Here is a 26,018-nt window from a genome sequence, read left to right as displayed (position 1 = left end):
CAGCTAACTATTACAAAACTATGCTTAAGTTTTCATGTATCAAAGAATATCCACAGTTACTTGAAAAAGCTATAAAAATATTTCTCAGTTTTCCAACATGTCTGAGGTTCAAAAAAGTGGTTACTTTCCTAGAACAGTGATTTTAGAGTCTTTCAAAATTCTGATCCCTATAATGTAGAAATCAACAAAATCAAGAAGCCAGCATTAAGGATGGTCTGTATTAGGACTGGGCTAGGTACTTTTATGTAAGTTGTCTCATCTGATGTTCGTATGTGAAATGAATAGTTTTTTTTCCCTATATACCTGATATAAGCATTCAATTTATTGAGCAGCTGTTTTGAGCAAGATGATATTCTAGGTATTATCAGTTATATCTCATTTATTTATTACAACAGCTTTAAGAACCAGATGATTCCGTTCTTGTTTTATGGATGTCCAAATTGACTCATGAAGAAGCATATTGCCCAGCATCTCATGGTAATAAAAAAATAATGGCAGAGGATTTTTACCTCCCTCTCTCCCTTTCCTTCCTTAAACACTTTGTAATACAGTGCTTCTACTATGTTGTCAGTGCTATTCTAAACACTTTGCAATTGTTTATTTTATTGTCTTAACTCTTTGATGTCAAAGCAATTTTATAGCCAAGGAAGCTGAAGAAAGAAGACGACAGATAACTTGCCCAAGGTTGTAGAGCTGTTAAAAGATAAGAGTTGGAGATAACAAGCCCAGGCAACCTGGCTCTGGAACCTATGTTTTTAACCACTGTCTCTCTTGCTTCCTAAAATTGTACTCTTTCTATTACTTTATAACATTGAGTGTAAAATACTGTTGGAAACAAAAATAGTGTATTCAGGTTGAAAATGCAGGAAGATAATATGAAGGATTCTGGGAGTCAATTTGAAGGAAAGTGTACATTTAGAAGGGACTTTTGAGCCTTGAAGACCAAGCAGGATGACAGCTATTGAGATTTGATAGCTGTTTTAGGCAGAAGGAATAGTGTGAGGAAAAGGGTCAAGACAAAGAAAAGCATGGTACATGTGAGAAACAGAATAGTTTTAGAGAGAAGGTGTTGAAAAGGTTCACTTTTTTAAGGATTTATATATCAGACTCAGTAGTTTGAATTTTATTCTGCAGGCAGTAGATAATTGCTGATAGATAGTCTTTGAGCAGCTAACTGAATCTCTGGTATTATTTAAAAATTTTTAAAACCATTATGAAGCTTATTCTAGTAGGGTTCAGACTGAGTTTTTGTCTTTTACACTGCTGTATATTAGAGGTATGTTGGAGGTGTGCTATAGTTCAGTGGTTTTTAAAATACACAGGTTCATTATGTTAAAAGAAATGTGTTTGATTATATCAAAAGGAATATGTTTTCTTTCAAAGTCATCTGGGGGGAGGGGTAGGATATGCATTTATTTTAATTACAGTGCCATACATAATGTTCAGTTTAGCTAGTGTATTTTGAGTGCTTACTGTTTTCCAAGTTGTTTGCTAGATTCTGGAAATTTAAATAAGCTTAAGAAAGATCTGATCTCCCTTGTAGACTCTTCTTCCTAATCCATAAACACTGGAGTGTTCCTTTAGGTAAGGTAGGTAGGTAACATCTTCCTACCTTTCCTTTTTTATCTACCTTCATTAACTCAGTTCTGAGGCCTTAAATTCTTCTATCCTTTGATAATTACCAATTTTGTATGCTTCATCCATTGTTTCTCTTAAACTTCATAGTTACCTATCCAGTTGCCTCCTTTGTATATCCGCTTTGATATATAACATGTCCAGCACTGAACTAGATTTCTCTCCCCTAATCTGTTCCTCCTCCAGTCTTCCCCATCTTAGGAAATTACACTACCGTTTACCCAGTTTTCAGACCACTAGCCTAAGCTTTACTTTTGCCTCCTTTCCTCACACCCCACACCCAATGCACCATTACAGCAAGTTGGTTCTGTCTTCAAAATATACCCTATAGCCTGTCACTGCTATCTACTTTCTTGACAACCGTAACTCCAGTTCAAGCCCCCATTCTCTCTTGCCTAGGCTATTGTAATGATAGTCTCTTAATCCTTTCCTCTTATAATCTATTCTTTATGCAGCTACCTGATAATCTTGAGTGTAAATTGAGTCATGTTATCTCTGTTACTACCCAAATTGAAAACTGTAGTGGACTTTTGTTAAAGTTCAAAATCTAAGCTTCTTACTCTGGCCTACTTGATCTTGCCTCCAAATCTCTGACCTTATCTCTCACTTTCTGCTTAAATTCACTTTGTTCAGGCCATACCAGCTTGCTGGCTGTTTATCAAATATACCATACTTTATTCTGCTGTTCCCTCTGCTTAGAAAGTTGCTGTCCCTCATATCTACATGACTTGCTTCTTCACTTCATCCAGTGTTCAAATGTTGCCTACTTATAGAAGCCTTTCCTGACATCTCTATCTATATCTAAAAGAGCTCTCCTCTCCTACTCAGCCCCTCTCTAAATGTTCTCAGTGTTATCAGTCATGGTTTGTCAGGATGTAGTTGCTATCTCATTATTCTTCTACATTCTTCTACCAGTACTTCTACTTACCCTTACTACACATTTATTATCATAATTATCAGTTATTATTATTTGTACTTTTGGTCTCCCCTGCCAGAATTATGGCTCCAAGAGGACAGACTTTTGGCTTGTTTGTTAATGATTGTATATCTAGTGCCTAGCTCATGGTAGACACTCCATAAATGTCTGTAGTTACCAGTGAAAACAGGCTCAGAAACATCATTTTGTTACCAATGTTAAGAGTATGCAAGAGGTTCCATAGTTTAACTCAAAAGGGTTGGAGGAGGTTTTCTGTTGGCAGTGATGTCTAAGCTGACTCTTGAAGTATAAATAAAAAAGAGGTAAGCAAGCTAAAATTGGAGGTGGGGGTGTTTGGCAAGTGTAGAATAAAATGGTGTGGAGGATATTATACTTAGATTATGAAAGGCATTGAATGAAATGCAGTATTTTCCTATAGATTATAGATATAACAAAATTTATTGTTTAAAGAAGTAAAACCTTTGAAATAAAAATTATATAAATTTACTAACATTTAAAACCCAACAAATTCAGGGCTATTCAGTACATGGGCATACAGAGTATGGGTCCTGATTATGCAGCCTCTTTTCTCCTCTTCTTGCTCCACACCATGGGACCCTGTGGTACCTGAATGGAAACTTGGATTCTGGAGTGTAGTTTGTAAAAATTTCTACTATAGGTGATGTTTAAAGAATCTTAAGGTAGATTTCAGTAGTTAGGCTCTTCATTTGGAAATTAGAAGAAATGAGTCTAAGATAATTATAAAATAATGTTTATAACTTGGATGCTGGGTGGCTGCTCGAGAAATTGGGGGGAGGGGGGACAGAATTAGGCCAGAGTGAAGTCAAGGACTGGCATTTTGGGACTTTGTTGAGTTTAGAGTGCCAAAGAGACAGCCAAGATAAAGTATCCAAATGTATATGATTATGCAAGTCAGAGGCAAGAACAGTGGGACTAAGAGCTCAGATAGGTTGGTCATCAGTGAAAGGAAAACCCTCATTCCCAGAAACCTAAGGGGAAGATAAATATGTAGAGAAGTTTATAAACAAAATGAGGGAAAATCTGGAAGTTGTAATAGTTCATATTTAATTATTTCAATTTTCTACATATCATGTGGAACAATCTTATCTAAGAGAGAGAAGTGCACGTATCATGTTTGAGACTTGAGAGCTGCAGTGAAAGTCTCTTGGAATTTCAGTGTCATCTGTATTGTTTAAAGAACATCTTTTTATAGATTATTGAACAAAGTCACCAAGAGTGAAGTTAAATAATGGCTTGAAATATACAGCTAAGTTTGTAACAGAGTCAAGGTTATTTTTTGAAAATCTTTTGGATTGACCATCAGAGAAGGTAGCAAGTTCTGTTTATTTTATATTTTTAAAAGAAGATTTGATTTTTGGAGATTGCCAAATGATATTTGAAATAGGATTCAGTTTTTCTGGTTTGATCAGAATGTGATCAGGCTTTTCCTTTGGTTTTAGCCAAAATGTTATGTGATTTGATGTTATATTAAGACTTTCTAAAATAGTTCATTAAGTAGCACTAAGAAGTCTCCAAGAAAGCTTAGAATGGTTTGAACAAGGGTAGAATAATTAGAATAATTATATAATATAGAGTAGGTTATAGTACATACAGTAGAAAGAAAATAATTTGATTAGCTGTTCAGAGGTCTGTTCCCATCTGGACTCTCATATTAACTTTATTGCTTTGGATATTCACTTATCTGAGCCTTGGTTTCATTACTTGTAAAATGAGAATACTGAGTTAGGTAATCTCTTTCCATTTTGGTTTTTATGCCTAAAGTTCTAAATCAGTTGTTAATTGGGCTTCCTCAGAAAAAGTTCCTGGAATCAAAGAAAATTGGGAAATTCTACATACCACATTTCTTTCTTAGAATTTTTACAAGACTGTTGTTACTTTATTTAACCAAATTATTTCTCCTAATTCCTTAGCATGGGGACTTTTCCATTTTGCCTGGAGAGTATAACATTGTTCTGTTGTGCCCTAGATGTAAACACTGTACTAAGATGACTACATTAAATGTTACATTTCTGATGTGATTTGCCTGTGTGCCTGAGTGCGCGCGTGTGTGTGTATCAGCATACTTATAGTCATCATGTTTTATGTTTTTTAGAGATGTCCAATTCCAACTAAAGTAGACTGTGCTTGTGAAGAATTGGGGGGTATGAGTAATTTAAGAACAGCGTAGAATCATTGAGAATCACAACTAAAAATATGTGAATCTCATAAAAATATAAAGCTCCCACTAGGATGCTAGGTCTAGGCTGGAGCTAACTCTGGAAAGAAGGGAGATGGACAGAGGGATAGGAGAGGATGGAGGGTATAGAAAAGGAGCCTTTTTTCCCCAAGAACATTTAAAGTTTGGTTTTTATCTGTTGCTTTCAATTTAGAGAAATTCTTGTTTTAACTAAAGTGGGAGAAATTATTTAGCTCATAATTTTGTTCTGTTTAGTTCCATAGCCCCCGTGAAGTATGAGGTCTCCTTTTTAAACATCCACCAGAATAAAAGAAAACACAAAGGAAAAGAAATTGCTGACCTCCCTCACTGTAGTGTATTTTTGAGTCTGTAAGAAAACATGTGATGACAAAATGCTATTATGAATTCAGTAATGCTTTATAAATAAATATGTATTTTATTCATGGAAAGGATGCGTTTGAAAGAATAGTGGCTGTATATGTAAGCACATTTTTATTTAATTTACAAACAGTGCTCATATGGATTTACTGACCTTGTAATGACTGAGGCCCTCTAAGGGATTGTGGTCCACGGATTGTGAACTCCTGATATAATTGACTCATTTCTAATCAACTTCAGATTTGCATTTAAATGACTTCCTTCTGAGCATAATTACTGTACCAAAGACAGTTTGATATAACAGAAAAAATGAACCAAAACTGCCCTTGGAGTTCCAAAGAACTAAATTCATCTGACCAAGCTACTTTTTCATTTATGGCATTATATATGTAAATATAATTATACGAAGTTATTTTGATTATGTTCCAGCTACTAAATACATATTCATTTTCTCTCCTTAATATATTAATACCACTAATTTTCAGGACTTTATCTCTCAATTTATTTCTGTCTTTATTGTGATTACAGTTTTGCATGCCAAAAAAAAAGTTTTCTGTCATCTCTGTTCATGGGCCAGCAAAGGGAGTACTTAATTATATCCTGATTTTAGTTCGTATATGCAGGGAACTTGAGTTGGAACAAAAAGCCATCCTTTTCCTATCAGGTATCAATTTTTTTTTGTTTTTGTTTACTTTATTTCTTTGTGCCTTCAACATGCCAGAAACACAAACTGGAGTCATTGTAAAATTTCAAACCACTCACATAAATATAAAGATGTAGGAGTTAGAAAGAGTGTGTTCATAGTTATCCAACAAACATATACTGTGCTTTTACTTGTTGACAGCAGTTTTAGGAACAGGCTGATATTTAAAAAGATGAATAGGCAGCACCAGTTCTCTGCTCAAAATAAATGCCATAAAATGACATTTTAAAAAATAAAAATGCCAAAAATAATTGAAGTATAGTCGGTACTGATGAGGATATTCCTGATTTTACCTGAATCTTGCAGGGTGAGATGAGGGATGTATTGGAATAAACTAGTTTGAGGGTTGTAGGAAGAACATTTTAGATAGAGGACAGATGTGCTCAAAAGTCATGGAAGTGTTAACATGAATGTAACGATTGATAAATTAGTGTGGTCAGAGCATAGTATATGTAGACAGAAAATCATGGGAGGAGAGACTGAAAAAGTGAGTTTGTGGCCAGACCTTGAATAATCTTGCATGTCCATCCAGGAATTTGAAGTCTTCAGTAGTGTTAGTGGAAGTTCATCAAAGGTTTTTAAAACTGAGAAAGAATAGAATAAGAAGTTAGGCAACAGTATGAAGAGGGTGGAGATGGTGGTGTGGGAGATGTTGAAATATTATGATGAATTGAAAGTTACTAGATGTTATTGGTAGGAAGTATGATACAGTGACGTTACACATTTCCTGGTTTTAAATCAAGGCTCTGCCTCTTTCTAGCTGTGTGACTTTGAACAAATTACTGTAGCTGCTTTGATTTTCAGATTTCTTATCCGTGCTAAATAGTGATAATACCTGTTTCGTAATGTTCATCTGAAGGTTTGTTATAATGAATATGAAGTACCTGATACAGTGCTTGCCTGATACCGAGTAAGGGCTTAATTAACGATAACTGTGATTAATTAGCAATGTGACATTTATTGTAACTTTTTATTGTAATTATTAAGGTAAGAAATGGGGAGGCCTTGAATTTAGGGGTGGAAAGAGAAGAGATTTGGAGGACTCTTTTCTCAGTTAGATTAAATAGGACTTAGAGACTAGAAGACAGAAGTATGACTGCACTTTCTAACATGACTGATGTGGGTGAGAGGAGAGGTGATATCCTTTTTATGGTTAGGAATATAGGAAGAGTCACTGGTTTAAATGAGGGAAAAGAAAGAATAATTTTGACTTGGACTTTTTGAGCTGTTTAGGATATCTTGGTGATGTTATGAAATAGGCAATTAGAAATATGGTCTAAGGCAAAAGATAAGAGATTTGAGCATTATCAATTTATATGTGGTAGTGGAAATGTGTGTTAAATTTGTCACTTGACTAGAATTATAAGTATCTTATGATACACCAAAAAGAATTGAAAGCAGGGATTCAAACAGATCTTTGTACACGTATGTTCATAGGAGCATTATTCACAATTGCCAAAAGATGGAAGCAACCCAACCTTCCATCAGTTGATGATGGATAAACAAAATGTGCTGTATACATGCAGTGGAATATTATTCAGGATATTGTTTTTAAACTTTGTATTTAATAACCAGAGTCAAGTGTTTATAAAAGACTTCAGTAACATGGGGATACAGAAAAGTTTGGTGTACACCTAGAAGTAGGAATGCTGGGTTATACGGTAGGTAATTCCATGCTTAACTTTCTGATGAAGTTCCGATACATGCGACAACATGGATGAACTTTGAAGATACCATGCTGAATGAAATAAGCTGGACACAAAAGGACAGATATTACATGATCTCACTGATACAAAATAATCAGAATGATCAAATTTTGTAAGATACGTTGAATGAAATAAGCTAGACACAAAAGGACAGATGTTGTATGATCTCACTGATACAAAGTAATAAGAACAAGCAAATTCGTAGAGTCAGAATCTAAAATATAGGTTGCGAAGGGCTGGGATGGGGGTAGGGAATGGGGAGTTCATGCTTAAATTGTACAGAGTTTCTGTTTGGGTTTACTGTAAAGTTTTAGTAATAGATGATGGTGCTGGTAGCACATTGTGAATGTAATTGACAGCAGTGAATTATATATTTGAATGTGGTTAAAAAGGGACATTTTAATTTGTATATATGTTACTAGAATAACATTTTATAGTCATCCCACTCCCAGTCTTAGGCAACCTCTAATCTACTTTTTTGCCTCTATAGATTTGTCTTTTCTGGACATTTGATATAAATGGAATCTGTTGTTTCTGGCTTTTTTCACTTACATTAATGTTTTTCAGGAAGGTTCATTCATCCATGATATAATAATACTCCTTTATATGGATATGCCACATTTTGCTTATCCTAGATTACATTTTAATACAGAATAATCGAAGGTGTCATTCTCTTAAATCATTCTTACGCTTAATTCTTTTTTTTTTTTTTTAAATAGTCCAACAAATTCATTATCCAACAAAGCATTTCTCTATCTGATAACATTAATAAACCTGGGAAACTAATGGAGTTAAAGCACATAAATATTGTGAAAATCTTGGTATAAACAACATAGTATGTTTTTCTGGAACAATAGCTAAAACAACACTAAGAATTAATTAGGTAAAATACAGGTATGATTTTCAATACTATGGTTGTTTCACATACTAAAACAGTAACCTATAGAATTAGAGCCTACATTATAAGTAATATTTAGAATATATTCATGATTTTATCATTATCACAACAAGATTTGGCTACCCAAAATAGATCAGTGGTATGTGTATATATATTTTTTCAAGATATGCCATACTATGAGTTTATAGAAAGTCCATTTAGGTTTTTGTTTTTTTTTTTTTAATCTTCATTTTATTGAAATATATTCACATACCATGCAGTCATACAAAACGAATTGTACATTCGATTGTTCACAGTGCCATTACATAGTTGTACATCCATCACCTAAATCAATCCCTGACACCTTCATTAGCACACACACAAAAATAACAAGAATAATAATTAAAGTGAAAAAGAGCAATTGAAGTAAAAAAGAACACTGGGTGCCTTTGTCTGTTTGTTTGTTTATTTTCTTCCCCTATTTTTCTACTCATCCATCCATAAATTAGACAAAGGGGAGTGTGGTCCTTATGGCTTTCCCAATCCCATTGTCACCCCTCATAAGCTACATTTTTATACAATTGTCTTCGAGATTCATGGGTTCTGGGTTGTAGTTTGATAGTTTCAGGTATTTACTGCCAGCTACCCCAATTCTTTAGCACCTAAAAAGGGTTGTCTAAATTGTGCGTAAGAGTGCCCACCAGAGTGACCTCTCAGCTCCTTTTGGAATCTCTCTGCCACTGAAGCTTATTTCATTTCCTTTCACATCCTCCTTTTGGTCAAGAAGATGTTCTCCGTCTCACGATGCCGGGTCTACATTCCTCCCTGGGAGTCATATTCCACGTTGCCAGGGAGATACACTCCCCTGGGTGTCTGATCCCACATAGGGGGGAGGGCAGTGATTTCACCTTTCAAGTTGGCTTAGGTAGAGAGAGAGGGCCACATCTGAGCAACAAAGAGGCATTCGGGAGGAGGCTCTTAGGCACAATTATAGGGAGGCCTAGCCTCTCCTTTGCAGCAACAGTGTTCCCAAGGGTAAATCCTGTGGTAGAGGGCTCAGCCCATCAAACCACCAGTCCCCTATGTCTATAGATTTGTCTTTTCTGGACATTTGATATAAATGGAATCTATTGTTTCTGGCTTTTTTCGCTTATATTAATGTTTTTCAATAAGGTTCATTCTTCCATGATATAATAATACTCCTTTATATGGATATGCCACATTTTGTTTATCCTAGATTACATTTTAATACAGAGTAATCAAAGGTGTCATTCTCTTAAATCATTCTTACACTTAATTCTTTTTTAACAAAAAAAGAAGAGGGAGAGAAAACCTGAAAATAAATGAACTTAGTTTCTATCATGTGTTAGAAAAAATAAAACCAAAGAAAAATAGAGAAATTAGAGCAAAAATTAATAAAATAGTAAACAAAGATACAGTAGAGATCAGTGAAGTCAAAAGTGGGTTCTTTGAAGAAAAAATAACTCAAGGGGAGGGGAACTTGACGAGATTGACCAAGGAATAAAAGACAAATAATATTACAAAAATGAAGACTGACTACAAAAAGAAGACATTTTGAAAGATAAGGGGAAATACTGTGGACAGCCATATACCACTAATAAGATTATCCCTTTATCAATAGAAAAAAAACTTCATTTTATTTGATGTGATTGAATTCTTTATATTGTTAATGTCTGCATCTATTTTCTTGCGTTTTTTTCCTCACCTCGTTACCTGCCTCTTTATTTTCAGCATACCATTTTGAATCTGTCATGAATTGCATATGGCTGTACCCAATTTGACAGTTTTTTCCTTATCAAATTTAATCCATTAACAGTTTTATTGTAACATGTACATGTTTGTAACAATCCTGAAATTGTTTTCAGTTTTTCTTGTTTAGTTTTTTGTTTACTTTTAAATTTTATTTACTTTTCCTTAGTTGACCACTTTTGTTTCACTCCCGCTGTGGTGATTTGGAAAATCTTCAATTTACTTCTGTTTTACTAATACCCCTACATTTGAAGCAAATGTATGTTAAACCTAGATTTCCCTATCAATATCAAGGATTAATGACTTACAAATTGTCCCCACACTCCCATACACTTGATTTTTAGCATACTGTACTCTTCACTTTACATATTTGTTGTAATAACTTGGGGTCTTATTTATAACTCAGTAATTAAAAAATTATACTGTGTCCAATTTTTAAAAGAATCTTATCTGTTTAAAAACATAATACCTTTGTTCCTTATTATTTTGTGTGTTATGTTTTGTATATTTTTAATATTTTTTATATGAATAGTATTTTCACTTTTTGGGAATTCTGTTCTGAATCATTTTTTATTTGGCTGAACTACTTTCAGTAACCCTCAACCCCAGGGTACATGGCTGTCCTATTTCCCAAATCAGAGCATATCTAGAAAGTCTCTTTTACCATTATCTGTGAATAATAGATTGGCTGCTTAAAGTATTTTTTTCCCCTTAGAATTTTGTTAATATGGCTCCCTAGGCGTTTAGCATTTAGTTTTACTAATGAGATGACTGACAGTCTCCCCTTATCCCCCATTTTAAGTAATCTTCTATGTAAATTTTCTCCTATTTTGGTCTTTTCAAATTGTGTTTTTGAAATTTTAATATTTTACACAGGGAATTTTACATGTATATGCATTTCCCCCACTTAATATCCTGTTCTAGTAGTTCACAGAGCCCATTAGGTAAGAAAACTCAAGTCACTATCCAACATTTGGAAATTTTCTTCTTATATGTTAATTTTTCTCATTTCCATTCCTTGCTTATTCTTGTTCTGGAAATCCTATTTTACAGAGATTGAATGTCCCTATTTCCTCATCTCAGATTTTTCATGATTTGTGTGTCTTTGTCTCTTCACTGTACATCATGAAGGCATTTCTTTCCACTTAGTGCCTTTATTTGGTTATTTTGGTAGTTTTAGTTTTTTCTCCCTCTCTCAAATTTGTTTTCTTTTATACACTTCCTCCCTGGTTTCAATAGAAATACTATTTATAATTTTCCTTCAGGTTCTAGTCTTTTTCCTTCATTAAGTTGTTGTTTCTCTTCAGTGTGTCTGGTCAGGTTTTGTCATCAGTTCATGTCTTGGTAATTCTGAGCATGGTAAATGGGCCAGCAAATAGTGGATGGGCTATTAAAGTGTATGGTCTGGGAACAGATGCTCAGGGGGAAAAAAAGAATTTTTGATGAATGTACTTGACCAACAGTGGGATGGATTGCCAACAGTAGTGAGAAGGGGAATCTTTGTTGAACATTTGTTAGGAAGAGATGCTTGTATTTTGGACTAAATCATGTTGTTTCTAGTGTTCTTTTTAATATGGATTTTGGGATTTTGTGAAAGAGGAGGGGAGATTTTTCTGAGATTTGTTATTAGTTTAGTTGTATGTCTTCCTAGTTATACTGTATTTTAAAATTGTACATTGGCATATACCACAAATCCAGATCTCTTCATGAAAAAAATTTACGTTTTCAAACAGGTAACAATATACTTACCTATGGAAGTTCAACCAGATGTCTCTGGTTGTATGACAACCGAGATAGCTCTAGCATCAATAAGAGGGATTAGTTACTTTGAATGGAATATGAGACCATATTAATTTAATGCTTTTAAATTAGTTTCATTTTGTGGTTCACTTCTAATGAAGTTCAGAATGTTGGTAGCAAGCCATAAACCATGAGTTCCCTTTTGTCTGTTAGATCACTAGGTGATTGTAGTCAGCAAGCATCTTTGAACTGATACTTTATAAAATAATAATGCTTCATTGAAGGTTCAGCTGTGTTACACCCAGCATCAAGCTTTATCAGATATTCAGGGATCTTGATGTAAAATTGCTAATTTTCTGATCTGCTCCTACTTTTCCCAGCACCTCTTTGTCTCAAACTGCTAATCTCTGTACTGATTATCTCAAAGGAGAGGTCCCAAGGCCCAGGAACATTTTTTTCTTTTCCATCCTTAATATTTTTCTTTATTTGAATTCAGTTAAAGTACAGGTCATATTGCTGACCTTGGGTGGCTATGTATTTGATATGTTCCCATTATGTTACTTTTCATAACCTGCTTTTCCCCTTTTGGTTGGAAAAAGAGTAGAGATCATGGTTCAGATAGGAGGAAAATTGTGAAAAATTTTAGTATGTCTTTTATTTTTGAAAGCTGTGTGATTAAATCAGGGGCTAAAAATCAAGGCATGTAGAGCCCTACTGCAACATAAATATTGTGGAAAATGGGAAGACCTTCCTACCATTTCTGGAGCATTAAATCTAATTGAGACAAGATATAAATCTATGAAAAGAAAAATAAAAACACAGAATTTAGGTAGCCTGTGACAAATTTTATTTTTCAAAATACTGTACTTGGGTAGGCAGTGTTTTGCACGTGGCAGAAAACAGAGAAGACGTTAGACACCTGGCATTTATTTGAAAGGGAACAGTGATATGAGAATTCTGAAGATGAGAAAACTGGAAACCAAACCCAAGAGGGCAAGCCATGTCTGTTCCAGTCAACACTGCCTACTCAGTCATTCAGTGGCCTCTGATTAGTAGTAGGCACTCAGTTAATAAAGGTTGAAGAAGTGAGGATCTATTTGCTGAACAAATTGAGGAGTGCTTTGAAAAAGATACTTTATTTGAATGGAGGTGGGATGCAAATGCTTGAGATACTATTAAGAGGTAGCATTGATGGCCATATACTAAGAGACGATGAGAAGACCAACCTTGACTGGAGCTCTGGGAATGAACAAGAAAGTTCTGGGAAACAAGGAAGGTTGAGGTCAAATTATAGCAGCTCTGATTGTTGGACTTAGGAATTTGGGATTTGTTCTTCAAGCAATGTGGAATTTTTCTGAAAAGGGAGTGACACTGTCAAATCATTGTTTTAGGAATACAATTTGAAGACACAGTGAACATGGGAGTGAAAATGTGGCTGGAGGCCAGCTTTGAAACTATTTGTGATGTTGGACAGGAATTCTCTGGAAAGTAGTCATGTAGTAAAATAATTTTTCTTTATATGTGATATATTAGGTAAAAAAATCACTTTTTAAGCTTAGTGATTGAACATGATATGACTGTCTCTTTCAGTATTTATTTAATTTTCAATGGCATTTTGTTACTGAGCATCATAGCTTTATTGTGAAATCTTGGATAAATTTTGAATATATTTGTTCTTTCCCTGTTTGCCTTTAGTTAATGTCAGGCATAGCACATGAGATATTTTCTGTTGCTATGCAACTGTTAAATCCAATATTTAATGTTAATAAAACCAAGTAGCATTAACATCCAATGAACGGAGGGGTAGGCAAATATGACTATACAGTATGCAGACAATAAAATGTTTAAGGCTTAATGTATCATTGCAGATATGAGCAAAGGAGGAATGCCTTGTTTACAGTTACTGTTTTGACCAAAATTGGTTGTGGTTAAATCTTTTGAGTTTATGACAGATTTTTTCTTGTTTGATTCATTTTGTTCTTCTCATTGCTTTTTGGCTTATGATTAGGTTTTTGTTAGTATCTGTGTTATTTGATGAAATTCTTGTTCTATTTTCTTTCTCTCTTACATTCTGTTATCCTTTGTAATTTAAAAAAAATTATCTACCAGAGCTCTTATTTGCTTTTTTCCCTTTCCCAGTACTATTATTTGCTATATTTACACTGTTTCCTATTCAGGAATTATGCATACCATGCAAGTTTGGAATTTGCAATACTTTCATGTAACATAAACCCAGGTAAAAGAATATTAGGTTTGCTCTTGAGAATAACAGCCACCTTTAATATTCTTTAGCTATTTGCTGTGTGTATTTGATACTTTAAAGATATTGAAATACTTTCATTGCCATTTGTGAAATCAGAAGGCTATCCTTTAAACAAATTTCCTTTTGAAGGTAGAGAGGGGGCTTATGAGTTGAACACAGACAGTGGGATTTATTTAAACAAACAAAAAGTTGGCTGGTGCTGAGACTGTCTGTTCTCTAGGGCAAAGATGCATGGTATCTAGCACTTTCTTTTCACTCTCTTAGAACCATGTCCCCTACCCCACCGCACCCCAATCCCATTCCTGCTCCCCAAACCTTTCCCCTTGTGGGGAAAAGGAGGGGCCATAGTGATTGAGGAAGAAATGCTTTAATTATAGGAGGGAAGTAATGAACAGACACAGATACCTCCCGTTTACTTGGGTGGATAGATTGATTTTGCTGAAGTGATCGGAATAATTTTGATGGAAAGAAGTAAGATTTGAAAAAAATTGTACCTTAATAGAATGACACGAGTATAGAAAAATCAACTCTCTAACTACAGTGCAGTTAACAAACTAAAGATTTCTCTTTGGAAAATAATCGTTTAATAATAAGGGCTAGAGAAATCCCTTACATTACAGTGTTATTCCTACAGTGAAAAATTAAGAACCGTCTTTTCCTACCCCTTTACCTTTCAAACCCGTTATCATGATGGTATTTGTGGTATGGAAATATTGCCTATGTGTGCTTCTCATATTTCCAGCAGGCAATAGTATCTTTAATTAGTGGTTCCCCACCTTTTTGAGGGTCAGAGTGCTTTTGTTTTTTTTTTTAATCATTTTTTATTGTTGAATATATCATATGTACATAGAAGTGATAACTTTCCAAGTACAATTTAACAAGTAGTTAAGAGCAAATTTCAAAGAATATTATAGGTAACAGTTCCGTAATTTCAGTTATTTCCTTATTATGAAATATACATACAAAAAGGTAATATCTTTTAAAATATGATTTAACAAGTAGATATGTAGGAAATTTCCAAAGTTGTTATGAGTTATAGGACCATAGTTTTGGTTATTTCCTTGTTGTGAAATACAACATATATACAAAAAGGTATAGCTTTCAAATTACAATTTAACAAGTAGCTATAGAACAAATTTCAAAGCATGCTGTGTGTTACAGTTCCACCATTTCAGTTCTTTCCTCTTAACTATTGTAATACCCTAGCAACTAAGAAAAAGAAAATTGTATTAAAAACTCAGTATTCTTAATGCTTTGTTAAATTCCATCTTGTCTGTTGCTACCCCTTCCTCTAGTTTTAATCACTTTCCCGATCTTCAGGGGTATCTAGGCAGTGACCACCCTAACCTGCTCATGTTGAAAAGGAATGTCTATGAGCAAAGGGAGCACTTCTAGTTGATGTTCTTGAGTAGGCTATTGCCCCTGGGTTTTGGGACTTAGCTGGCATAGGAGCACTCTAAAGAATTTAAGTTTCTGAAGAAAAACTTAGTAAGTGAAACTTGTATAGAGATAGGGATCCAGGTATTCTTTAAGGTTTTGGGGTCTACTGTTGACTTGGGCTTATTATATTGTGGTCATTTGGCATATCTAGGTGAAGCTTGCATAGGACTAACCTCCAGGACAGCCTCTTGACTCTTTGAACTCTCTTAGCCAGTAAAACCTTATTTTGTTGCCTTTCTTTTTCCCTTTTTGGTCAAGAAAGCAGAGATTGCTTTTTAAAAATTATAAGCTCTCTGGTGATAGAAGATCCGGTGGCAAAATTGTACATAATGCCTTAAATTACTAGGAATTCAGGAACACATTTTGTATTTTCTTAATTACAATAGCATTTCTATGCATTTGAAAAGTAGTATGTGTATTGGATATATTCCACATATCTTTCTAAAGGTTATACTTAGAATACATGTGAATTCCTGGACCCCTTGCGATAACTATTGGAGTTTTTTGCAGTGAAGTCTGTGACACGGATTGGGAACCAATGCTCTAATCCGTTATTTCTGTTAAGTTGTGGAAAAGTACAGTCTGGTTCCCTTACTCTTTTTCTTCCTTATTTTCTTAATAACCCATAGAAAACAGCAGTGTGCCAAAGATTTTTTTAAAAAATCATTTTCCAATAAGTAGATCAGCAATATTTGAAGTAAAAAGTCAGAAGTCTTTTGTTTTGTTTTTTGGTTTTCACTTTCTACTTTATTTACGCTGGTTTAGGTAATAATGGTTTAGACATTTGGGTACAGGTATGTTTAAATTTTTTAAATACCTTTTTTCTTATATGTGTAATTAGGTTTTATTTTCATAAAGGAACTGGCAAGTAGTTATTGCAATGATATGAAATTGTTACAAAAGGCCTTTTAAAATATGATTGTGTTGTGGCATTTTTCTTTAGATGTAGTTGTTCTTGGTAAGGATAGTCCTTCAAAAAACTGTTTACTTGAATACTCTATGATTTCAGTTGATATTCAAAAAAATGTCATTTAGATTAGTTTAGAAAGTTTGAAAAATTTGAAGCAGTTTGACTTCTTTCATTGAGAAAGTTACCTTTTAAAACTGAGTTTACGAATTTATGAGGAGATGTTTTGGGCTTTTGTAAAATGGTAAGAGAACTTACGAATTTCCATTCCTTTATTGGTTATTTCTAATGTTGTCTGTTTTGTCTTGTTCTTAGATGTGCTCTGAATTTGTGTCAAATGTTAATCACTGACAAAAATGCAAATGTTCCTTTTAGATAAGTTTTGACACTCTTTCCTCAGCATCCTCTTAGCAGTAATCCAGGTGTCCTTGCGAACTGGAAGAAAATACCATTTTTTTTTTATTCAGCAGTTTAATGTTAAAGTACTGTAGTGAATGTTCTTATGATGATGGATTTTTTTTTTATCCTTTCAGGGTTTGAAAGTATTCTTGAAGGGCTGTTTGGACCTGGATTATTAAAAGATCTCAGTTTATTTAAAGGTATTAATTCTTTTTGGTATTTCAAATTCTTCCCTGGTGACGTGTATGATACCTTCATTGTTTAAGCCTGTCTCCTCCTCCTCTTTTATTATTCAGTTTCATATGAGTTAAAGATATATCCATGTATGCATATTTTTTAACTTAGTTGATATAAAAAATACATATATGGACAAGGTGTAGTAACTAATGAGCAGTTACAGAATTAAGAATTTTAAGACAAAAATGGAGCCTGTCTATGACTAGTGGATTTTTTTGTTAAAACAAACAATACTTTTGAAATTAGTTCTGATTTATTTTCTAAAAAATTCTCTTTTGTGGCTATTAATTTGTTATTCCTATTATTTTTTCAGACTTTCAGCCTGAAAGCATTTCTGATTGGACTTTTGATGAAAATTGTCTATTCTGTTGCTTGAGAAGAGATAAAGTAAAGGTAACCAGGAGGCTTGTGAAACTTTTGTCTTGTGTGCTATTTTAAAGTTTTGATTTTTTAAAATTTGATTACTTTGTTAAGGATTTATAGGAAAAAGAAGGTATGATTCTGTATTTATTTATTTAGGGTGTATGATAGTAACTCTAGGTTTTGGAATTGAAACTGTGTCCAGTCTGTTGACAAGCGTATTGAAATACCTAGATTGTGATCTGCTTTTCTTTATTTATATAGTTCAAAAGGTAGAATAATTATCTAGGTTTAAAATTTTTGTGTTTATTTTTACTATGGAGCATATGGTAATTCAAGTAAGGGGAGTCATTTGTAGTATAAAAAGAATAGTGTAACATGGATCTGGATTAAGCAGTTACTAATTCATGTAGATTTATGATGTTCTTTGGTTTATACTTGAGTATAAGATGCTTCTTCATAATATCTGGGCACTTAACGTCAAACTAAATTTTTCTTATTCAAAATGAATGCTGCTTGTATTCATTTGTAGAAAGTGGGGTTCCTGTTTTGTTGCTTTGTATAAATCATTAAAAACAAAATTTTGGCTTGGAAACATTATTCCATTTTTTGGGAAACATTTATTAGTAATGGTTTACTGTGTTATGTTTTTGTTCATCTGTTCCCAGTTTTAAACCCTTGGAAACATTTCAATTCCTAATTCTTCATTGTATACGTCTAACTTCAAATCATTGTCTAGGGACTATCAGTTCTTCTCTCATAATGAATTTTTCTTTCTTTCTTTTCTTTCTTTCTTTTCTTTCTCTTTCTTTCTCTTTCTTTCCTTTCTGCAGTCATCACCATACTTCATGCTTTTAGCATTATTTCTGGACTGCCTAATTAACATGATTGGTCTCTTAGTTTGCTTCAGTCTGTTAAACACTGTTGCTGTGTTAAACTTCCCTCCACTCTCACCCCCAAATAGTGTGGAAATGTTACCCAATACTCAGTCTTAAGTGACTTTCTTATTGTCTTCTGGATTCTTTAGCCTAAACCCTCAGTGCCTCTCAGTACCCTCCACAATTCAGTCTACTTCTCTTTCTCTTATTGCCTCACTAGCCTTTTGTACAATTACCTTTCAGGTAAACTAGTCTGGTTATTTGTATTAAACAATGAGCTTTAGCTATTTTTTTGGACTACACCATTGGATACCCATTGTTCATCATAACCTGAAATTCCCTTGATCTTCTCTTAGTTGAAGCCCTACCCTTCCTACAAATTGTACATCTCTGCTGCTATTGCTTCTGTAAGATCTAGTTTAAAACCTAGTTTAAAACTAGTTTAAAAACCTTCAAACACTAGTTTAAAACCTGCGAACTTTTGTGGTAAATATCATCTATACCAATTATTTTTCAATTAATATTTTGCCTATTTTGTTCATTCTTTTCTGTGCTTAAGTATTGTATAACTAACTACATTGTCAATCTCTTAAGGCTGTGAAACAATGCCAGAATGCTTTGTACCCCTGCATGTAGCCATTGTACTGCTATTTACAATTATTGACAAGTTGCTTTAAAATCTAAAAGCCAATGTGTAGCTAGTTTAAGAGGTTCTTAATTTTCTTCTTTTGTAGCATTTTGTTTTTGTTTTTTAACATGAAAAAGCTGTTCCTATGACTATCCAGTTTGTTTGTTTTCATTGAATTAATGACATTTAAAGTGATTTTCAAAAGAGAGGCCAGAAAATTAAACAACATTGTTTTGATTTAAAGTACCAACAAAGTTGAAGTTAATAATTTAAAAATGTGTGTCTGTGGGGTGAGGGTGGGGCACATGGGCATGTTGTGGCTATTTATTGAGCAAGTCATTGGAATGTTGGTAAATTAGAAGAAGGTAGAACAGAAGACTATTAGGTAGAACAGAACTGTTAATTTTTTTCATACTAGAATTGGGAGGAAAGCCATTCTGTATTTTGATAAATTGAGTACGGTATATTCTTTAATTATGAATAAAAATTTTCCATTGCTGGAGGAGAGGAAAATATTGTTTGAGAAAAGTTTCAAAGAAAATACAGACATAGGAAACCGTGGAACAGTGAACACTTAAAACAATTGTTTTTACTGTTTGTAGTTTTATAACATCTTTAGTTACCTTCCTAATTAGAAAGAATGTTTCTGTTTGACAACTCAGATAGTTCTGGGAGCGCTAATTTTCCCCATTAGACACTGTACTATCTTTGGTATTTATTTTATTTTATTTTATTTTATTTTTTTCGGAGACAGCCATTACATCTATAATGGAAAATAGGAAAAGAGATATGCAAGATAATGTAAATTGTCAAATATATGTCTTTAGTTGTGTTGTATTTAAAGTGGTTAAACTGAGACTCTTTGTAGTCACTTGGGGTATCTCATCTTAGAAGGACTATAATCTGGAAATTAAATATATCCCCTTGTCTTGAGGCTTCCATTTTGGCCCAAGATTCCAAAAAATAAGAAAGTATCTGGAGAGCACAGTAATAGGCAATAACTGGCAGCATAGAGCATGATATTGGAATCTTGAGTTTGAGGTTGGCATGGTGAGATATCTAAGTAATGTTTGAAAAAACTGTTAAAAATATCAGTCTGATTTGGGAAAAATGAGAACTAATGTACATAAAAATGAGTTAAATGAATTTTCTGTGCATCCTGAAGCTCTTAGAATGGATAAATACCTTACTTATATTTAATTTTAAAAACAAGTAGATGATCTCAAAAGTTAAACACAGAATTACTGTAAAACATGGCAGTTCCACTCCTAGGTATATACATCCAAGAGAATTGAAAGCAGGGATTCAAACAGATACTTGTACGTCCACGTTCATAATGCATTATTCATGATACCCAAAAGGCAGAAGAAAACCAATTGTCCATCAACAGATCAGTGGATAAACAGAAGGTGGTATATCCATACAATGGAATATTATTCAGTTGTAAAAAGGAAGGAAATTCTGATGTATGCTAAAACATGGATGAACCTTGAAAATATTAGGCTTAGTGAAATAAGTCAGGCACAATAGGACAAATATTGTATGATTATAGTTATATGACATATCTAGAATAAGCAAATTCATAGAGATATAAAGTAGAGGTTACCAGGGAGCCAGGGAAGTGGGGTTGGGGGAGTTATTACTTAAATGGGTACAATTTTTTGTTTGGAGTGATGAAAAAGTTTTGGTAGTGAAAGGTGGTGATGGTAGCACAGTCTTGTGAATACAATTAATGACACAGAATTGTATGCTTAAAATGGTTAAAATAGTAAATTTAATGGTGTGTGTGTATATATATTACATATGGGGTGTGCGTGTATTTGTGTGTGTGTTTGTGTGTTTATTAGCACAATAAAATAAAATAAATAAGTAAAAGATATGAAGTAGCCTCTTTGGGAAGTAGGACAAGGATATTCATAGGAATTAGTAAGACAATTGTTGAACTACATTTACGATCCTACAGAGGTTAGAGTATATAATTTATAAGGAAAGGTAATTACCATTTTTTCATAGTACAAGCACCTTTTTTTTTTTTTAAAGGGAACTTGTAGGTTTACAGAAAAATCACGTATAAAATACAGAGTTCCCATATACCGTCCTATTATTAACAGCTTGCATTAGTGTGGAACATTTTTTGCACTTCATGAAAGAACAGATGTACTATTAACTATGTAGTTCATCATTTACAATACATTCACTGTTTGGGTTATATAGTCCTGTTTTTGTTTTTGTTCTTGTTTTTTTTAATAAGCCAGATACAAAAGAACCAACACTGTATGACTTCACTGACATGAAATAATTGTAATTAGCAGACTCATAGAGTCTGAATCTAGAATATAGATTCAGAATCTAGAATGTAGGTTATTGGGACGGGCTGGGTTAATGCTTAAATTGTACAGGATTTCTATATGGGTAGCACAATATTGTGAATATAATTAACAGCACTAAATTATGTATTTGAATGTGGTTAAGAGGGGGAATTTTAAGTTGTGTATATGTTACTAGAATAAAAATTTTAAAACAAGCATAGGACTGTAATGTTTTTTGAGCATTTACTAGGTGCTCCTTACTTTTATGTGTTCCTGTTTAGTCTTCACAACAATCCTATAAAGTTGGTTACAGGTATTCTCATTTTACAAATAAATAAATAAATGAGAAGGGTCAGAGAGATTAAATTGTGGACTAAGTCACATAGCTGGTATTTGATAAGTTTTTATAATACTTTCATTATGATAATAATACTAGGAACAGGAAAGTGGAAAGTAGAGAACAAGAAGTAAGTAGAACTTGGAACAAATTGTCCAGTTGGAAAGAGGGAAGACAATAAAAGGGTAAAAGGGCGTAAGCATATTTGAAATTACCAACTTTATATGTGTTAGGAATATTAGTGAGAACTGCCTGCCTGCTTTGCTTGTTTGCGTTCTTCTTTATTGGGCACATAATAGACACTGTGTAAAATATTTATTTAATGAGTGGCTAAGAAGTCAGGAGTCTTAATAAGTTTGGAGAGTTATGATGATATTATTAGCTGTTTTTAGTGCTTACATGTCCCAAGCATTTATACATAGTTCTCTGTGTAGTATTCACTCATGAGGCTTTTTTTTTACTGTTTTACTTCTGTCAGCTGCTTTCTGAAATTTTAGACTTATAAACAGTTGCAAAAATAATCAGATTCATCCAGATTTCTGAAAGGTTAATATTTTATGGTAACCACACAAGTGTTATAAAAATCAGGAAACTCATGTTGAGGCAGCGCTGTTATCTAATCTGCAGACCTTTCAAAAATTTGCTATTTATCCCTCTAGTGTCCTTTTTCTTATCCAGGATCCCAGTCCAGGATTACACATTATATTCAAATGTCATGTCTCCTCAGTTTCCTTTAATCTGGATGAGTATTCAGTTTTTGTTTGCCTTTCCTAACCTTGACACTTTTGAAGAATACTGGCCAGTTGATTTGTAGAATATCCCTCAGTTTAAATTTGTCTGATGTTTCAGCATGATTGAATTCAGATTATGCATTTTTGGCAAGAATTCCACAAAATTGACATTGTGTCCTCCTTAGGGTATCATATCAAGAAGCACATGGTAATGTTAACTTGGATTACTTGGTTAAGGTAGTGTCTGCCAGCATTCTCTACTGCAAGGTTTCTATTTTTTCCTTTTTGTGCTCAGTAGGTATCTTCTGGGGAAGTACTTTTAGATTTTGTAAATATCCTTTTTCTCATGGTAATTTTTCATTGTACACTAATTTTAACATACATTGATAAATCTTGCCAGAAAAATCCTATTACTGTGGTGTTTACCAGATGATTTTCTATCTCCATTATTTTCTCTATACTTACTAGTTGGAATTCTACTGTAAGGAAGAGCTTTCCCTTCTCCTGCATTTATATATTTATTTGTTTGCTTACCAGTATGGACTCTGTATTCTTTCTTCATTCTGTGGATTCTAATTCATTATAATCATTGCTTATTTTGTAGTTCAAATTGTCCTTGGATTTGACAAGTGCTCTTGTGTCCTTTTTGCCACGCTTCTGTAATTTTTTGAGCATTCCTTGCTTTTAAGCACCAAAAGATGTTCCAGGTTCATCTTTTGCTGTCCCTGTCTGGGTACTGTATGTGCTCATTGGTACTAGGGTGTCATTGCTTCTAGGCCCTCTCAGTGGTCTGAGCTAGGATATATGTATGTTTACTGAAACACACATATACATACATTTACACTTTTTCTATCTCTGTATTAAAAACTATTTCATGAGGTTTTTATTGATTGCAGTTTGTGTAGATAGTATGAAGAGCTGTTCCAGTAGTGAGGGGGTGTTGGAGAGATGGGAAAGATAAGAAATAACTTTTAGAGTTTGAGATCCCTGAGGATGGACTAGTTCCAAGTGATGAATCTGTCTTTGGTATGGCTATAATTGTGTATGGCTGAGATAGATTAGAGATAGCTGTGGAAGAGTAGAAATACCGTGGATGTTTTAAGTCACTAGGTATGATAGGAGAATAAGATGTTATACCAAAATATAAAATTGGTTTATGCTCTTCAGCTTATAATAAGACTATTAGTAATCTTAGTATTTGACTAGAAGTTGGAAATTGAGCTGAAGAATACATAGGTCTGGGTAGACAGAGATGAGAGGGGCACATCCTGGGTAGAGCAGAGCATTTATTTTTGGATGTAACCAGTTGTGTGGTTGGAGCAGCTCAGGAGTCATGTAACTGAATCCTTTTCCATGTTTATCAATAGCCCATCATTTTGTGTTTACTCTGAGCATTTCATAATTTCTTAAGCTTCTTGAATACGCATGAATTAAAAGTGTAGGGATATCCTTTTAACATTTTAATTCATTGCTATTTTAACACATTGAAAGTTTATAGTACGAGCAGATGCCAAATCTAGTTATTACTATTTTCTCATTATATTCTATAATATGTACTTTTGTTGAATTTATTATTTTGGGCATATTCAACCCTGCTTGATATTGTCCTAGACTACCATAAATCAATAAGTATTCACAGTACCTACTGTGTAAAAGGAACTGAGAAAGAAAAAGACAGCAGTAAATCCTGGTTATTAGCAGTGAGAAAAAAGAAAGAAAAGGTTATTTATTTATAAGCTTTAAACATATATATAGGGCAGTGTTAAACAGATACCACAAGACAGTACAGGAATTTTACATATTTAAATTGGGGGACCTAACCTTGTGATGGTTCCAGAGACCTTTTGTATAGATTATTAAGGAAAACTACTTGACATAGTGGATCAGTGCTCAGTCCAAGATTCCCCAACCCCCTTTTTTATTTTCATTCTGTGGATTTGTCTGTAAAACAGACAGGCTTGGAGAAACCAGTAATTGGTGATTAATCCTACGGTGTTCAATCTTACATTGTCAGAATTAACCAAAAGACTCATTAGCAAGTTTATTGAGTATCTGGTCCTGTGCTAGACCAGACAGAATACCAGAGAAGAAGAAGATATGATTCCTATTTGCTTATGGAATGTTAAGGAGACTGTGGGTGGCTAAAACAACTAAACCTTTTATCCATAGGGAGTTTTAATCATCCATCCTACATACTCAGAACCAAAGCTCTCATGTAGGTAGGAAACGCTGAAAGTAAGTTCCGTCTCCCCTTCATTGGTATACATACTGTTTAAAGAGACAGTAGATAATATAAGAAAATATAAGTACTACAGCAGTTGAGAAGTGCAGTAGATGACACTGAAGTTGCTTAATCAAGGAGATGAAACTCAGCCTGGACCTTAAAAGGAACCTGTGTTTTAGGGTGATTGATTTGGTAGTTGTATTTAGGATGAAGAAGAATTTGTTGAGGAATTTATAGTGAGAAAATTCTGGGAGGCTTTTGTAATAAACTAGAAAATGAGGGTGGTCTTCATGAAGATGCCTAAGGAAGGGGTATATGTAGAGAATCTAGAATAAAAAACTGTGAAAACTTAGTGATTGAGTGATCATATAAGTAAAGGAAAGGAAAGTGATACTGACTTCAGACTTTCAAGCCCAGATGACTTAACATAGTAAACTAACAGTTCACTCAGGGGAAAGATGCAGTTGCCAATTTTATGGGAAGAACAGTAAGATTAGTTTGAAGCAGTTTGTGGTTGAATGAACATGTAATTGAAAGTTTCAAGTAGATAGTTAGGGTTGTAGAAATTGAGTTGAAATAAGAAGTATGGGCTGAATACAAGATTTGGAGGGTATTGAATACATGAGATGATTGGCATGTTTGGGCAGGTGAGGGCTTTGGTGACTGGTAGGCACAAAATACTGAGACTTGTAGAAGACCTTCATTATGAACAAGTAGGAAGAAGAGTCAGATTGTAAGGAAAACAGAATCATAGAATAAATAAGTTGCCTATCTTGTATCAGATATCTACCTTGGTCCAAGAACCTGTGTCTGTGTGATGTGTTGGGGAACGGGGTTGTTGTATTGATTGTACTTAATGGATTCCTATGCCAGCTTCCCAGAGAAAGGGGATTATGTTGATTGAGCTAGCACCCCAAAACATACACAAGTGGACTTTGAGAGAATACCTTCTCAAGAATGCTGGTTTTGGGAGTCTGGCTATACGTCTGATAGGTCAATGAATAAGTGGGTGTTGTGGGAGTTAAGAACAGATATAGACTACTAGTTTGAAAAGTTGGCAGTAAAATGGATGATGAGTGGTGAAGAAAAACAGGACCATAGAAAGAATGGGCAGTAGGTATAAGTCATGATTTGGGGGGTAGGCTGGGGAAGCTTAAGTAATATTTATACTCTTAGGAGGCAAAAGAAACTGGAGGAGAGAAAGAAATTAAAGTTAAGAAAAGGAAGGGGGGCGGGGCAAGATGGCAGAATGATGAGGTGTGGAATTTAGTCTCTTCTCCAGGGCAGCTGGTAATTAGCCAGGAACTTTATGAAACAGTGTTTTTGTGGTCTCCAGTGACCCGTCACACATCATGCACAAGG

General features: G+C 34.0%; 1 protein-coding gene across 9 annotated transcripts in view; it reads left to right on the top strand.

The window, feature by feature from the left end:
- Positions 1 to 26,018, top strand: part of LCOR (ligand dependent nuclear receptor corepressor) — a 166,465-nt gene that overhangs the window by 65,674 nt on the left and 74,773 nt on the right. For all 9 annotated transcript variants that reach the window (XM_037805289.1, XM_037805284.1, XM_037805287.1 and 6 more), the window contains 2 exons: positions 17,087 to 17,152; positions 17,503 to 17,582. In XM_037805289.1, coding sequence (XP_037661217.1) covers positions 17,087 to 17,152; positions 17,503 to 17,582 — 146 coding nt within the window. The remainder of the gene's footprint in view (positions 1 to 17,086; positions 17,153 to 17,502; positions 17,583 to 26,018) is intronic.

The sequence above is a fragment of the Choloepus didactylus genome, chromosome 15 (genome assembly GCF_015220235.1).
Source record: "Choloepus didactylus isolate mChoDid1 chromosome 15, mChoDid1.pri, whole genome shotgun sequence".
NCBI classification, from domain to species: domain Eukaryota; kingdom Metazoa; phylum Chordata; class Mammalia; order Pilosa; family Megalonychidae; genus Choloepus; species Choloepus didactylus.
Note: the sequence above shows the minus strand (reverse complement) of the source record. Positions and strands in the feature narration are given on the sequence as shown.